Source organism: Rhincodon typus, chromosome 33 (genome assembly GCF_021869965.1).
Source record: "Rhincodon typus isolate 14 chromosome 33, sRhiTyp1.1, whole genome shotgun sequence".
Lineage (NCBI taxonomy): Eukaryota > Metazoa > Chordata > Chondrichthyes > Orectolobiformes > Rhincodontidae > Rhincodon > Rhincodon typus.
The window spans coordinates 3161480-3177632 of record NC_063364.1 but is presented as its reverse complement, the minus strand read 5'-3'; the positions used below and the strand labels follow the sequence as shown (position 1 = coordinate 3177632).

General features: G+C 39.8%; 1 protein-coding gene across 1 annotated transcript in view; it reads right to left on the bottom strand.

Moving 5' to 3' along the window:
* The window catches only part of arnt2 (aryl-hydrocarbon receptor nuclear translocator 2), a 347885-nt gene that overhangs the window by 296150 nt on the left and 35582 nt on the right, over positions 1-16153 (bottom strand). Inside the window, exon 2 of the mRNA XM_048616062.1 lies at positions 14914-14961. Coding sequence (XP_048472019.1) covers positions 14914-14961 — 48 coding nt within the window. The remainder of the gene's footprint in view (positions 1-14913; positions 14962-16153) is intronic.

Below are 16153 nucleotides of genomic sequence, written 5' to 3'. Positions count from 1 at the left end.
AGGAAAGCTTAATATAATCAAATTGAGTCAACGTAGTTTTGTGAAAGGGAATTGTTCTTTTAATGTGAATGTTCTTTGAGGATAGTAACAAGCACAGTTGGTATAGAGGAGCCAGTAGATATAAAAACAGAAGATGCTGGAAAAGCTCAGCAGGTCTGGCAGCATCTGTGAACAAAAATATCAGAGGTAACGTTGCAGGTCCAGTGACCCGGAGGAAGGGTCACTGAATCTGAAACATTAACTCTGATTTTTTCTTCACAGACACTGCCAGATCTGCTGAGCTTTTCCAGCAACTTCTGCTTTTGTTCCTGATTTACAGCATCCACAGTTCTTTTGGTTTTTATTGAGCCAGTAGATATAATGTCTTTGAATTTCCAGAGGCATTCAATAAGGTGCCACATAAAAGATTACTTCATAAAACAGAAGCTCATACTATTGGGGGTGACATTTTAGAACATGGATTGAGGATAGGGTGACCACACCAGACTGAATCAGGATTGAGTGGTCTCTTTCAAGTTGGAAAGACGCAACTCGTAGAGCACAACAAAGATCAATCCAAGGGCCTCAATTATTAACTACCTATATTAATGACTTCAAAGAGGGGATAGAGTGTAATGTATCCAAATTTTCCGATACGAAAATAGATGGAAGGGCATGTTGTAACAAGGACATAAGGAATCTGCAAGGAGATAAAGACAGGTTGAGTGAGTGGGATGAAATTTAATGTAGGGAAATGTGATTTTTGTTTACTTTGGTAGGAAGAATCAAACGGCAGACTATTATTTAAATGGATAAATATTCAAAAAGATGTAATGCCAGTGATCTGGGTATCCTTTTGCATGTAAAGCAACATTAGGATGGAGGCACAGCAAGTAATTAAGAAGTTAAATTGGCTTTGGTCTTTATTGCTAGGGGGTTGGAGTTTAAAAATAGGCAAATCTTGTAACAACTGCACAGGATATTTGTGAGACCTCACCTGGAGTACTGTGTACAGTTTTGATCCACAAATCCTTTTTTTCTATTCAATCACCGGACATGGACATCACTGGCTAGCCAGCATTTATTGCCCATTCTTAATTGTCCAGTTAAGAGTCAACCACATTTCTGTGGGTTTGCAGTCACATGTAGGCCAGACCAGGTAAGGATGGCAGTTTCCATCCCTAAAGGACATTAATGAATCAGATGGATTTTTCTAACTGGCAATGATTTCATGGTCATCGTTAGACTCTTTCTTCCAGATTTTTATTAAATTCAAATTACTATCTCCCATGGTGGGATCTGAATCCTGGTGCCCATAACATTACTTGTGTCTGGTGGATTAAAGGTCTGGTGATAATACCACAAGGCCATTGCCTCCCCCTGAAAAATGATGCACTGGCACTGAATGCACTTCAAAAGAGGTTCACTAGGCTGATTCCTGGGATGAAAGCAGTGACTTATTAAGCATGGTTAAACAGACTCAGCCTTTATTTATTAGGGTTCGGAAGAATGAGAGGTGATCTTATTGAAACATACAAGATTCCGAGGGGGCTTGGTAGGGTAGATGTTGAGAAGTTTTCATTGGTCAGGGAATCTTGAACTAGGGAACACAGTTACAGGCTAAGAGTACACCAATTTAAAACTCAAATGCAATTGAATTTCTTCTTCAAAGGGATAGTGAATGTCTGGAAAACTCTATTCCAGAGGGTTATGGAAGGTATATCATGAAAAATATTTGAAGAGGAGGTGGACAGATTTTTTAAATATCAGGGAGTTGAGGATTATGAGGAGCTGGCTGGCACAAAACAGAAGTTGAGGCCCAGGGCAAACCAGCCACAACATTATTTAAGGGTGCGACAGGTTTGATGGACCGGATGGTCTGCTCCTGCTCCTAGCGCTTACATTATGACAGAAGGACTTTAATATATTGAATTCAGGTAAAACATTTCAATTACCATGTTTCAAACAACAAAAGTCAGTTTTGACATTACAGTCATAATTCACTCTTATCTTGGTTGAGATGATTTGATTCATTACAGCTCCTAGGGTAGTGCCAGGGTGATATATTTGCTGGCGTCAAAATTAACAGAACGAAGAAAAAACATTAGATTGACACTCAAACAGGTCCAATAGTTTGCTAGAAAGCAGGTCTTGACCTACAAATTTAGTTTCCCAGCGAGAAGCAAGCCCATATGGAAATAACGCAAAAAATGTGTATTGCATTTGTTATTCAAGATAATACAGTTCTTTCTATGCTGTGCTGTACTTTTACAGAAAGTGTAGACTAATTAAGTGCTCTATACGTACTTTGCTTCTCATAACCCATAAACCTTTTTTTTATTTATCATCTATTAGTCTTACTGGAAAGTTTATCAATTCCAACAAATGCTTGTGCAAGTGCATGTTGGCCAGTTTGTGTGTCTAGTGTATACTAAAGAGATGAAATAATAGATAGGTATAGATAGATATTTGGCAGTACCAGTTTACTGCAGAATGCAAACAGCGCAAAGTGTGCCAGTCACAGTTATCTGTGCCAAGGAGCTTGTGAGAATGTCTCAAAAATTGTAATAGATCACTCAGTTGATTTCTTTTTAAACATGGAAAGCACGTCACAAAACTGTGTAACCGAAATTTAAGTCATCAACTTATTCAAAATAATAGTATTTGCATTATTCTATTGTGTATAGTACTTACTTCATAATGCCTAATTCCCTATACAAATGAAGCATGTAAATAACATAATTTAAAAACAATTACTGACTTTCATAATTTTGCACATGCACTTTTTCCAGTTTGCAAAAATGCTGACAAATGAGCTTTCTCGTCACACATTACATACTCTTCCATTTTTTCAATAATTTGCTAAACTAGTTTACTTTTGCATGATAGTGGCCTTCCGCCAAAACAAGTTCTTGGATATTTTAAAATTACATATCTTGATTTTTATACCAAATCATTATTCTATGTGACAAACAAGATTGCCTTCAAGCAAATTGAATGAGCGTGTACTGTGATAGCTGTCATTGACGGGAACAAAGTTTATAACTCACAGGTACATTTTCTAACCCATTAGGCCATTCACTGCACCTTGTATACACATGATGAGTATATTGCACTTTTAGTAATATAAACCACTTCAAAATTAAAGCAAATAAAGACTTTATAAAAAGAAAACTTGCTCAGAGAGGTCGTAGAAGGACAGAAACAAAACATCACAACTCAAACATCTGCACACAATGAACAGCTACAAATATCCTACTGTTGAACAGGCAAAAACAAAACTATGCACAGCAAAATCTCACAAAAAAAGGGACAAGAAGAATTACAAATGAACCTGGTGGAACACTTTAGAGGAGTAATGTTCCACATCAGGAAAACACACTGGCTCTCTTCTAACAGTGTCACCTGAACAAAGTGAAAGGCAGACAACACTTCAAGTTTACTCTAACAGCCAAAGCGCTTTTGGCAACGCAGAAGTCCGTAAGTACTGTAACTGAAAAGTCAGCTCAGTCTGCACACTCGTGCCTTCGCATGTGTGACTTGAAGCCAAAGCATTTTGAAACAGTGCCAGGTGTTTCAACAGGATGGATTCAATGTGGTTGTTTGTAACTGTCACATCTGGAATCCAGCAAAGAATACCATTCTTTAGAGCTTTTCAGTTCAATTTAATCACAACAGGTTAGGAAGTTATTATAAACAATTCACAAAATCTTATCAATAGGTAAATGAATGCAATACACTAAAACTTACTGGATTTTTAAAATTTGTTCACATGATGTAGGCTTTACTGGCTAGGTTGCATTTATTGCCCGTCACTAATGCCCTTGAGAAGATGGTGGTGTGCTGCTTTGGTTGAACCATTACAGTCTATTTAGTGCAGATATACCCATTGTTTGCAGTAATGAAGTTCTAGGACCTTGACACAGTGACAACGAAGTAACAGCGATAGATTTCCAAGTCAGGATGGTGTGCTACTTAGAAAGGAACTTGTAGGATGGGGCTCCTATTGTTGCCCCTGCTCTTCCAGGTGATGGGGTCACAGTTTGGAAGGGGTCACAGCTTTCAAGGAAACAATGTGAGTTGCTGCGATGTATCCTGCAGATTATGCATACTGTTACCACTGTGCGTCAGTGATGGAGGAATTGAATACTGAAGATGGTGGATGGGATGCCAATCAAGCAACTGTTGTGTCCTGAATGATGTGGAGCTGTTTGACTATTACTACAGCTGCATTGATCCAGGCAAGTGGAGAATACTCCATCACACTCCTGATTTGTGACTTGCGGATGATGGACAGGCACTGGGGAGTCAAAAGGTGAGTTACTCACCAGTGAATTTCTATTATCTGACTCACTCTTGTAGTCACTGTATTTACATGCCTGGCCCAGTTCAGTTGCTGGCCAAGGTAGAAGGCACAGTCAGGATAGTGATAGAATATTCCCCATTTGCCTGGAATAGTGCAGCTCCAAAAACACTTAAGAAGTTTGACACCATTCGGGACAAAGCAGCCCACTTGATTGGCACCAGATCCACAAGAATCCACTTCCTCCACCACTGACACTCAGTAGCAGCAGTGCATACTTTCTACAAGATGCACTGCAGAAATTGCTTAGACACCACCTTCCAGACCCTCGAAGGCCAAGGGCAGCAGATACATGGGAACACCACCACCTTCAAGTTCCTCTCCAAGCCATTCATCATCCTGCTTCATCACTGTTTCTTCGTTGTCACTGGGTCAAAATCCTGGAATTTCCTCTCTAACTGCGCATAGACTGCAATGGTTCAAGAAGGCAGCTCACCACCCCATTCTCAGGGGCAACTATGGACAGGCAATAAATGCTGGCCAGCCAGCGATGCTCACATCCCACAAGAGAAATAACAAAAAATGTTAATACTGGAAGATTCATCCATGGTAATGCCATTAAACATAAAGGTGTAATAGTTGGATTCTCTCATGTTGGAAATGATTGCTGCCTGGGCATTTGTATGATGTAAATGTTACTTGCCACTTATCAGCCAAAGTCTCTATGTTGTCCAGGTCTTGCTGTGCATGAACACTGCTTTAGCACCTGATGAGTTGCACATGCTGCTGAGCATTGTTTAATCAATAGCAAACATATGCAATTCAGCCCATGTGATGGAGAGCAGGTCATTGATGAAGCAGCTGAAAACAATTAGACATAGGCCCCTACCCTGAAGAACTACTACAGTAATGCCCTGGAGCTGAGATGATTGACCACCAATAACAAACACCATGTTCATTTGTGTCAAGTATAACTCCGACAAATGGAGGTTTCCCTCAAACCTCCCGATTCCCATTGACTTCAATTTTGCCAGGGCTCCTTGATGCCATGCACGGTTGTGTGCTGCCCTGTTGCCAAGAGCAGTCACTCTTACTTCACCTCTGGTGTTCTGCTGTTTTGTCCACGTTTTAACCAAGATGTTACACATCAAATAATATAACAATAAATACCTTCCTAACTTGTGAAAAATGTCACTGCATCTTCCAAAGGTCTGATTCGACAGCAAACTCAGCGAAAAAGTCAATCTACCTATCTATATTCTTCAAGCTATAATGTTTTCAGTAACAAAGATGGTATCATACATTTTTACTCCTTTACAGGAACATTAATCAGGTTCCATTGGTAATTGATATATCAAAGGTAATTCAATTCACATAATTATTACATTTGTAGCTTGCAATTGTTAATAGCATATGATTAATGTTTTATCAAAATTCTACAATGGTTACTGCACCTACTTCTGCAATTAGTAGAAGTTATCATTACTTTCCATGTAAAAAATAATTGCTGCATTTTTATTTATTAACATTGTTGACTCCAACAAGATTGAAAAGCAGATGATAGCATTGCTTTGGGTGCTTTTTGCTTGTCCCTACCTGTCTAGTTTTCCTGGTCATCAGCACTGTGGTCATCTAACTTGGAAGAAAAATCAACTCTCTATACTAGAGACAGTAAGTCGGCTTTGTGGGCAGAGGATGAAACGACTTGATTTGTCTCGCTGCTAAACCCATCAGAGTTACTCCTACCTTGCACATGTTTCTTTATCATCAGGGATCTGCATACCTAGAAAAAAAAAGGTAGTCAACTCAAAAGGAACTAAAAGCAAATCTATGTATATTGAATATTAGTGAGAATAAAATGACACAAAATAATACATTCGATTATTTAGTTCTTAGAATTAGAAATTAACCTCCAAACAATGCCTCGCTGTAAAGGTTTATAGTCAATACTCACTCACATTATGGTTACAAAGGTCATAGCTAAATAAAATGTAATCTGTTGAATAAATTGATCTGAACATTTTAAAAACATATAATCAAGGATTGCTATGTGACCTCCTTGTGATCAACAATTCAGCAAGATATGGAAAGAGCTGGGAGCAAATTGCTTGTTGACCCAAAATCCAGTGCATGGCATGGTGGAAAAATTATTGGAACATTCCACTTTACAACAATTCCACTCCTTCAAAAACATGCAACATTTCTTTAAATACCCTGACTGTACGAAGTAGTTAGCACTTTTAATTAGAATAATAATGTAGTTTTGTTTCATTTCAGACCAGATTACAATCTATAGAAAAATTAGAACTGTTATATTTTGTTAACTACAGCCAGAGTTGAAGGCAGAATCGGTGACATTCCCAGTATAAAAATCAAGACCAAGTCCGGATCCACATGGTAGGGAACCTTCGTCAAGCCACTAACTTGTTCAGGCCAAGACCTCTACAGTAATCTGGGAGGAATCCTGCCTCTGAGACCTTTAAGGCAATCAGATGGCAACCAGTTCATTGGTCTCAGGGAGCTGGAACTACAGCTTATCTTTGCTGAGCATCAGCATTGGAGCCAGATACAAGGAAAGTGAGGGAGTGGCCCCAGCAAGAGGAGTGAGGGAGGCACAGTTAGGAGCACAAAGGAGGAAACAAGCAGTAGCAGCATTACTAATTGACACGTGGCTTTTGGCCACAGGGAGGCTAGTGACCACACCATCCTATAGTCAGGCCAAGTTCACCAGACAACCCCATCATATGGCGTAGACACCATTCCCCGCCTTCACTTTATTAGTTGAAACAGAAGTCACATAAGTGGCCACTTAAGGCCCTCAATTTGATCAGGGACAACCAGGTTGCCTAAAACTCTACCCTGACACTGGTGAAATTCCAGCAGAGGCAAGTAGCGATAGGCAAGGTGCTCTCTTCATGCCAACCAATTTTACTAACCCACGTCCATCATGTCCAAGCACACTCTAGGAGGTTTGGGGGCCAGAAGAGGAGGATAGATAAAAATTCAGGTCCATGACCCAGAATTTTCCCAGAGCTGTTCACTGAACACTGAGCAAATTTGCTAACAATACAAATGCAGGGGGCAAAGAAGAAAAATATTCTGTTTAAACCTTACCCATTTAAGTGGACTGTTCACTTACTATATCAATGTCTAGGTGAAATGTACCGTACATCCATTAGACAGAATCCATAATAAAAAAAAAACCACAAACAGGTAATGGGAATGTAATTGGAGAAGAACTCTGGGAATAGATCCTTGGACTTACACATTGTTAATCTTGTTGAAGCACATTAAGTTTCTACTGGCATCTTTTCCAATGCAACACGCTTTTTTTGTTTACTTAGGATGTGGGCATCATTGGCTGGGCCAGCATTTATTGCCAATCCCTCGTTGCCCCTTGAGAAGGTGGTTGGGAGCTTCCTTCTTGAGCCTGCAGTCCATATACTGTGGGTAGACCCACTATGCCATTAGGATGGAGTTCCAGGATTTTGACCTGGTGACACTGAAGAAATGGTGCTGTAGTTCCAAGTCAGGATGGTCAGTGGCTTGGAGGAAAGCTTGCAGATGGTGGTGTTTCTAGGTATTTACTGCCCTTGTGCTACTAGGTGATAGTGGTGATGGGTTTGAAAGGTGCTGTCTATGGAGCCTTTGTAAATTTCTTCAGTGCATTTTGTAAATGGTAGACACTGCTGCTACTGAGCAGCTGGTAGAAGGAGTGAATGTTTCTGGATATGATGCCAATCAAACAGGTCACTTTGTACTGGATGGTGTCAAGCTTCTTCAGTGCTGTTGATACTCCCCTTATCCAGGCAAGTGAACAGTATTCCATTACATCCTGACTTATGACTTGTAAATGGTAGACAAAATTTGGAAGTCAGGAGGTGAATTATTTGTATGATTCCTAGCCGGACCTGCTGTTGTAGCCACTGTATTTATCTGGCTAGTCCAGTTAAGTTTCTGGTCAATGGAAACCCCCAAGATGTTGAGAATGGAGATTCAGTCATGGTTATGCCATTGAATGTCAAGGGGTGATGGTTAGATTCTCTTTTGTTGGAGATGGTCATTACCTGGTGCGGCATGAATGCTGCTTGCAACTTGTCAGCAAAACCTGGTATTGGCTAGGTCTTGATGCATTTGGTCATGGAACCCAAGGTTCCATTTTGTTTTTCTTTATTCTTGATGGGATGTGGCATCGTTGAATTGATTGACTGTCTAGATCATTTCAGAGAGCAGTTACATGCCAACCACATTGTTCTGGGTCTGGAGTTGAATGCAGTTCAGACAAGGTAAGGATAACATATTTTCTTTTTTAAAGGACATTAGTGCACCAGATGGGTTTTATGACAACTGACAATAGTTACTTGATCACCATTAGACGAACTTTTCATACAGGATTGTAATGAATTCAAATTTACTATCTGCCACTGTGGAATTCAAAGCCATATCCCCAGAACATGGGTCTCTGGATCACTAGTTCACTGACGTTACCACTTGATTACCACTTCCCCTGCCTTTCATGTGCAAGCTTTTAACAGCATCAAACAGAGAATTATAATGTAAGACGACAAGAACAACTTGCATTTATTTAGTGTTTGTAAGGTAACAACCACCCGCAACAATTGGCAGGAGTGTTATAAAGCAAAGTTTGACGTTAAGTCACATGAGATTTAGGTCAGATCACTAAAATTTTGATCAAAATAGTAAGTTTTTAAGAAGTATCATAGAGGAGGAAAGAGTTCAAAAGAGGTCAGGAATAGTTTTGGGTGTGAATTCCAGAATGTCAAGAAACTGAAATCAACATTACCAATCGTGGAACAGTGAAAATCAGAGATGGTCAAGGGACCAGATCATATGATTACAAATATTTCAGGAGTTGACAGGCTAGAGGAGATTATAGATATAGGCGTGAGTGCGGTCACTGAGAGATTTGTATAAGAATGAGAATTTAAATTCTTAACCAGGAGCCAACGTAAGTCAACAAGCACAGAAGCAACAGGACTTGGTGCAAGTTAGGGCATAAATAGACAACAAAGCCTTGGGAAACCTCAAGCTTACAGAGGGTACAAAGTGGGAGGCTGACCTAAAGTACATTGGAACAATCAGGTCATGTGGTAACAAATGCCTGGGTGTGGGTTTCAGATGAACTCAGACTGTCATGGAGCTAGGTAAAATTACAAACATGGAAATAGACAATTTTAGTGATAGAAACATCTTCTCAGGGTAAACTATGATACCAAGATTGTCAAAGGTCTTGTTCAGTTTCAGACAATTGCCAGGATGAGGGATGGAGTGCATGGGCCGAGTCACACAACAGATCAGAGCAAACAGGCCGGGCCCCATGATAGAGCAGAACATGCAAGGGCTGAGTCCCACAACAGAATGGAGCGAACACGCCGGGCCTCACGGGAGAACAAGCATATGCTGAGTCCTACAGCAGTGGGGGAGCAAACAGGCGATTCCTGGAGCAAGCGCTTGATGGAAACCGGCACATGGAGGCAGCATGGCCTTGTGCTGTGGGGCGTGCAGACACAGATTGGAACTTAAGTACTTCTGGGCAATTATTACTATTCTGGACTTTTTCACTGTTTCTGGCTAATTTATTTTTTTTATATACTGTAACAACACTATCTTTTTTTTTACTCTGTAAGATTTGTACCTAGATACTTGTACCTAAGATGGTGCCATTAAAGGCAGCCATTATAGAAACTTTTCACTGTACTCCTGTATTGGAGTACATGTGACAATAAAGGATATTCTGGTTCTAAGTTTGCATGGTTTCAGATGTCATTGGTACCATTATTGCTAGGACCAAAGACATTGATCAGCTGGAAAGGAGATCCTACTGAAAAAATTTGAACCATTAGGAGCTAAAAGCAGAGACTCAAAAGGTAATAAACTCAAGATACCACCTGAATCACAGGCAAACTCGCTCAGGATAAATAAATGAGTTAAATGCGTAGCTGAAAGATTGGTGCAGGAGGAATGGGTTTCAGATCATGATGCACTGGCATCACCTAGAAGGGAGGTGTTTCAGTTGAACAGTCTTTAATTGAAATGTGTTAGGATTGGTGTATCGAATAACCAGGGTTCTAGATAGGGCCCTCCTCAGCAAAGAGGATACCTAGGTGTACAAAGCAAAAGGATGTGGCAGCATTGCAAGGCAACTGTTTTGATAATGATAGCCAGATTAGGACAGGGAGGGACAGAATATAGAAGCATAAAATTAACAGTAGCTAATAGGGTCAAGGGGTATAAAATCATAAAAAGGCAAAATGGAAGCCGATTTACTTAATGTGTATAGAGTTTGAGACAAAATAAATTAGCTAATGGCATAAATAAAGATTAATGGGTATGACTAACTGACATTAATAAGATATAGTTACAAAGATATCAAAGTTGGGAACTTAATTTTCAGGGGTATGTGACTTTTCAAAATGGCACGCAGGAGGGGAGGAGTGGTGGGGTAGCTCTGTAAGTACAAGACAGAATAAGTATGATAACTAAAAATGATCTAGGATCCAATGGGTAGAATCAAAATGGATGGAGTTAAAAAAAAACAAAGGAGAGAAGACACTGGAGGGAGTAGACGATAGGCCCCCTAACAGTAACTTCTGTAGGACAGAAGATAGACCATGAAATAATGAGGGCATGTTATAAAAGGCGGTAATTTAATCATGGATAACTTAAATCTTGGCAAAATTAAAATTGGCAAAGGTAGGCATGAGGAAGAAATTGGAGCGTATTAGGGACAGACTCCTGGAACAAAATGTTGTGGATCCAACCAAGAATCTGAAGTAGATTTAATAATGATCTAAGAATAAGAGATCTCCTGCTTAATAGGGATCATAACTGTGCACCAGATGGGTTTTTCAAACAATCGACAACAGCTTCATCATTAGACTCTAATTGCAGATTTTTATCGAATTCAAATTCCACCATCTGGCAGGATTCAAACACAGGTCGTCAGAACATTACCTGGATCTCTGGATTAACAGTCTAGTGATAGTACCACTAGGCCATTGCCTCCTCCAATAACTATCATTAGAAAACAATTGAGAAACTAATGGAGGTGTAGACCAATAAGTACCCTGGACCTTGTTAACTGCATCCTAGAATTGTTAAAGAAGTAGCAGTGGATACACTGGTTGTAATCTTGCAAGAGTCCTCAGATTTGGGAAAAACCCCAGAGGATTAGAAAACTGCCAATGTAATACTCACTAGGAAAGAAGGGAGACAAAAAAAAATAGATGAATTAGCAAGTTGTCTTAGCATCTGTCATTGGGAAATCATTTGATTCTATTATCAAGGATGTAGAGCACACCATTTAGAAAAACATGGTATGTGCAAACAGAATCAGCATAGCTTCATAAATGGGAAATCATGCCTGACAAATTTATTACAGTTCTTTGAGGAAAAAGCAAACAGGATAGATAAAGCGGAACCAGTATTTGTAATATTTTGGATCTTCAAAAGGCATTTGATAATGTACCACACGAAAAGCTACCTAATAGAATAACAGCCTACAATGCTGGGGGAGTATATCAAGCATGGATACAGAATGGTTAACCAACAGAAGACAGACAGTTGAGCTAAATGGGGTATTTTTAGGTTGGCTACCTGTCACTACTGAGTATCTCAGGGATCACAGGGGCCAAAACTATTTACCTTACAGATTACTTACTTGGATGAGGAAAGTGAATGTATAGTAGCCAGGTTTGCGGATGACACAAAGATGGATGGGAAGGTAAGAACTGAAGATGACCTTGTGCATGAATCATAAAACATTAGCGTCCAAGTTCAGCAGCAAGGCAAATAGCTGTTAGCATTTATTTTAAAGAGAATGGAGTAAAAAAATAGAGAGATCTTGCTAAAACTGTATAACGTACTAGTCAGAGCACACTTGGAATACTGTGAATAGTTTCGATCCCCTTATCTAAGGATAGATATACTGGCATTAGAGGCAATCCATGTAAGATTCACAGGTTTGATTCTGAGGATAGAGGAATTTGCTGATGAAGAGAGGTTGAATAGGTTGGGCCTGTACCCATTTGAGTTTAGAAGAATAAGAGGAGATCTTGTTGAAACTTACAAAATTCATCAAGGACTTGACAGGGTAGATGTAGACTGGCTGTTTCCCCATGAAGGACAGTTTAGGCCCAGGGGGCATAGTGTCAGAGTAGAGGTTTGCCCATTCAAAACAGAGATAAGAAGGGTTTTATTTCTGTCTCAGAAGGTAGTCAACCTGTGGAATTCTTTATCACACAGGCCTTTCAAGGCTCAGTCATTAACTTTATCCAAGGCTGACAAATCAATTGTTATGGAGATAAGGTAGAAAAGTGGAATTGAGGACTATCAGATCGGACGCGATCTCACTGAACGATGAAGTAGATCAGATGGGCCAAATGGCCTATTTCTGTTCTTACATTTTATAATGTTGCTGAAGAAAAGTGTGTAGCAGGGAAACACTGTGTGGGAGTAAGAAGGAAAATCATTACAGGGAATTCCATAGAAATAAGGAAACAAAAGGGAAAAAACCCTAACCTGCTCCCACACCATTATGTCTGGGATTTCCAAGGAACTACTCCTAGTCCCCTCCTCTTTCTCACCTACATATTGCTTTTCGACAATGTCATCTGAATATATATCAGTTCCACACATACTCCATGTGGCACTAATACCTCTGATGTGACACACAGCTTACTCAACATGCAGCATTGGGTCTGCAAAAAATTTCACCAATTAAATAATGGAAACATAGAAGCTAAGCTTTTAGTCTCCAAATCAAGTTCATTCCTTAGTAACTGACATGGGGCATCTTTCCAGACTTACAGTAACCCTGGCATATACTGGACTTCAAACTAGCCTTCCAGCTTCACATGCTTTCCATTCACCAAGACCACCTACTTCCACCTCCATAACATCATCCATCTCTGCCTCTGCAACTTCCTTTGCTCATCTGCCACTCAAACTCTCAGCCATGTCTTTGTTACCTCTAAGGCTTGATTATTCCAACGCCTTCCTGGCCTGGATTCTACCCTGTACCCTCTGCAAACACATCTCGTCCAAAACTCTCTATCAATCCCCTAAGATCAAATCACGTCCCATTCACCCATCATCCCTATGCTCATTGACCCACACTGGCTCCTAGTGTTTTAAAAAAGTCTCATGTTTGTTTTTCAGTCCCTCATGAACTCACTCTCTCTTTATCTTCTCCAGACCTATGCCCCTCCACTGCCTCTGGACTGTTACAAATTTTGGCTTCTTATATAGTTCAATTTTCATCACTCCACTACTGGCAACCATGCTTTCAATTACCTGTGCGTCTTTGGAACTGCTTCTCTAGTCCTCTCCACAGCTCTATGCCACTCCTTAAAACTTATCTCCTTGACCACTCAGCCGAACATTCTGTCTATACATCAGTATAAAATTTTGCTTGACAATTCTCCTGAGGAGTCTTCAGTCATTTCAGAACGACACAGGTGCTTTATAAATGCAAGCTGCTATTGTTCACCAATTAAGATGATTTTTTTCAATACTCAAGAGAACAATTAAGATTGTCATTTCAACACGTTCCAAGGTTTTTCTACCCATCTTCAAAACCCCGATAGATCTTTTGTTTGTCACTACTCCAAACCTTTTTTTCTACGTTCACTCACCATCCACTACTTTATGGGCGGAACGGTGGCTCAGTGGTTAGCACTGCTGCCTCACAGCGCCAGGGACCCGGGTTCAATTCCAGCCTCGGGCGATTGTCTGTGTGGAGTTTGCACATTCTCCCCGTGTCTGCATGGGTTTCCTCCGGGTGCTCCGGTTTCCTCCCACAGTCCAAAGATGTGTGGGGTAGGTGGAGTGGCCATGCTAAATTGCCCATAGTGCCCAGAGATGTTTAGTTAGGTGGGTGAGACACGGCAAACTGGGGGAATGGATCTGTGTGGGATGCTCTTCAGAGGGGCGGTGTGGACTTGTTGGGCCAAATGGCCTGTTTCCACATTGTAGGGATTCTATGATACTGTGAATCACTTAGAATACAAGTGCAAATTTTCATATGTAGTATTGATGAGACAGGCAAAAAATATCCTTCCCCACAAAAAAGGAACTGAGGGATAAAAAGAAATGAATGCAAATTTGGCAGTTTAGGGGTCATCAGCAGCTCACATTTCCAACTTTTAAGTCATCACATTTCTTTTGATTTGGAGTAATCACTGTCTATCAAGTGACGCCTCATTTTACTGTATATCAAATCTGTTCTTCGTCATTTACTATGTTGCATATTCTTTCAACTTTCTTGATAATGAAATTTCTTTATAGGCAATCAAAATATAGACAAATGTGCTAGTTTAACCACCCAAATGTTGCTAAGGGATATGAAGGAATATGTCAATGACTCTGATATCTTTGCCAATAGTTTGGCAAATCACTGTGTATTAACTGTCATTACAATTTTATTTTACCTAAATTACCCAGTGTTCATGATAAATGAGGCTATTTCATATCAAACAGAACTTGCCATTTTAAAACAAATAGCAATTATACTGGCCAAAACGCAAAGGACAAGGAACTTCAGGCAATGCATGGCAAAAACTTCAAAGCCCCAAGTTTCAATTTCAACTCATTTGTTCCAATTCACTTACCTTGAAAATTTGCTAGGCCCTTCTCCATCTTCATCATCAAATTCCAGTCTAAGGAAAAATATATTTTAATCAAAATTTTCGATCGTTAACTTAGTAAATAAAGCAAAGACTTGTAACGTACCTAATCACCTGGTATTGGCTAGATAAAAGAACTGTCATTGTACACTATTGTCTGCTACCATTTCTCACCATGCAATTTCAATCATGCTGGGCTTAATGTTCTCAACTTGAAATGTATACTTCAGCAAACATGACATATCTTGAAGGGATTAAAATCTGAAAAATGTCAAAACTGGAAATAAATGCAAATAACAATATGTTTTATATGTGAGAGTGATTTTGTAGCCATTGAGCAGCTCTTGCACACACGTGACATTTGTAACATTTGTTTTGTATTTTGTTTTGTTCATGGAATGTGGACACCACAGGCAAAAGTGGTAATTATTGCCAATCCAAATTGCCCTTGAGAATTTGGCAATGAACCACCCTCTTGAACCACTGCTGTCTATGGTTCTGTTTTAATTGAGTGGTCATCACAGACAAATATCCACATTCTGCCAAAGTTCCTATAGGTAGCAGACATGACCTGCCAAAATCCTGATGTGAAACTTTGAATTGGAAATAATCTAGAGACAGGCCTTGAAGGTTTCAAGTAATATGGCTGAGACTATTTTCTTTGGCAGTTGGTTTCAATTTGGATTTGTCCTTGAAGGAAGATTATTTATAAGCTGTCTTTATAAGAAATAGTCTTTGCAGTTTGTACAGATGACTAACTTGTGTTATTGCTGGAGGACACCAAATACTTGCTTCTGTCAATTCATCAGCCTTATGGTCAGTCTAGTTGTGTTCCTCCTTTACTAAAATGTTTTCCATTCCAAATATTCAATCAAGGATGTGACACTCGAGTATCTCCCATGGTGATTCATGCAGAACACTGCAGCAAGTCTCTGGATCACCTCAATCTTACTTACGTATCCCGCCACGTAAGGATCCCAGACAGACCCAGCATATTCCAGGACTGGAAAAACAAAGCTAATAAGTTATAATCAATTCCAGCTTTGGGCGACTGTCTATGTGGAGTTTGCATGTTCTACCCACGTCTATGTAAGTTTCCTCTATGTGCTCCGGTTTCCTCATACAGTCCAAAGATATGCAAATTAGGTGGATTGGCCATGCTTAAAAAAAGTTGTATCAGAGATAGTAGGAACTGCAGATGCTGGAAAATCTGAGATAACAAGGT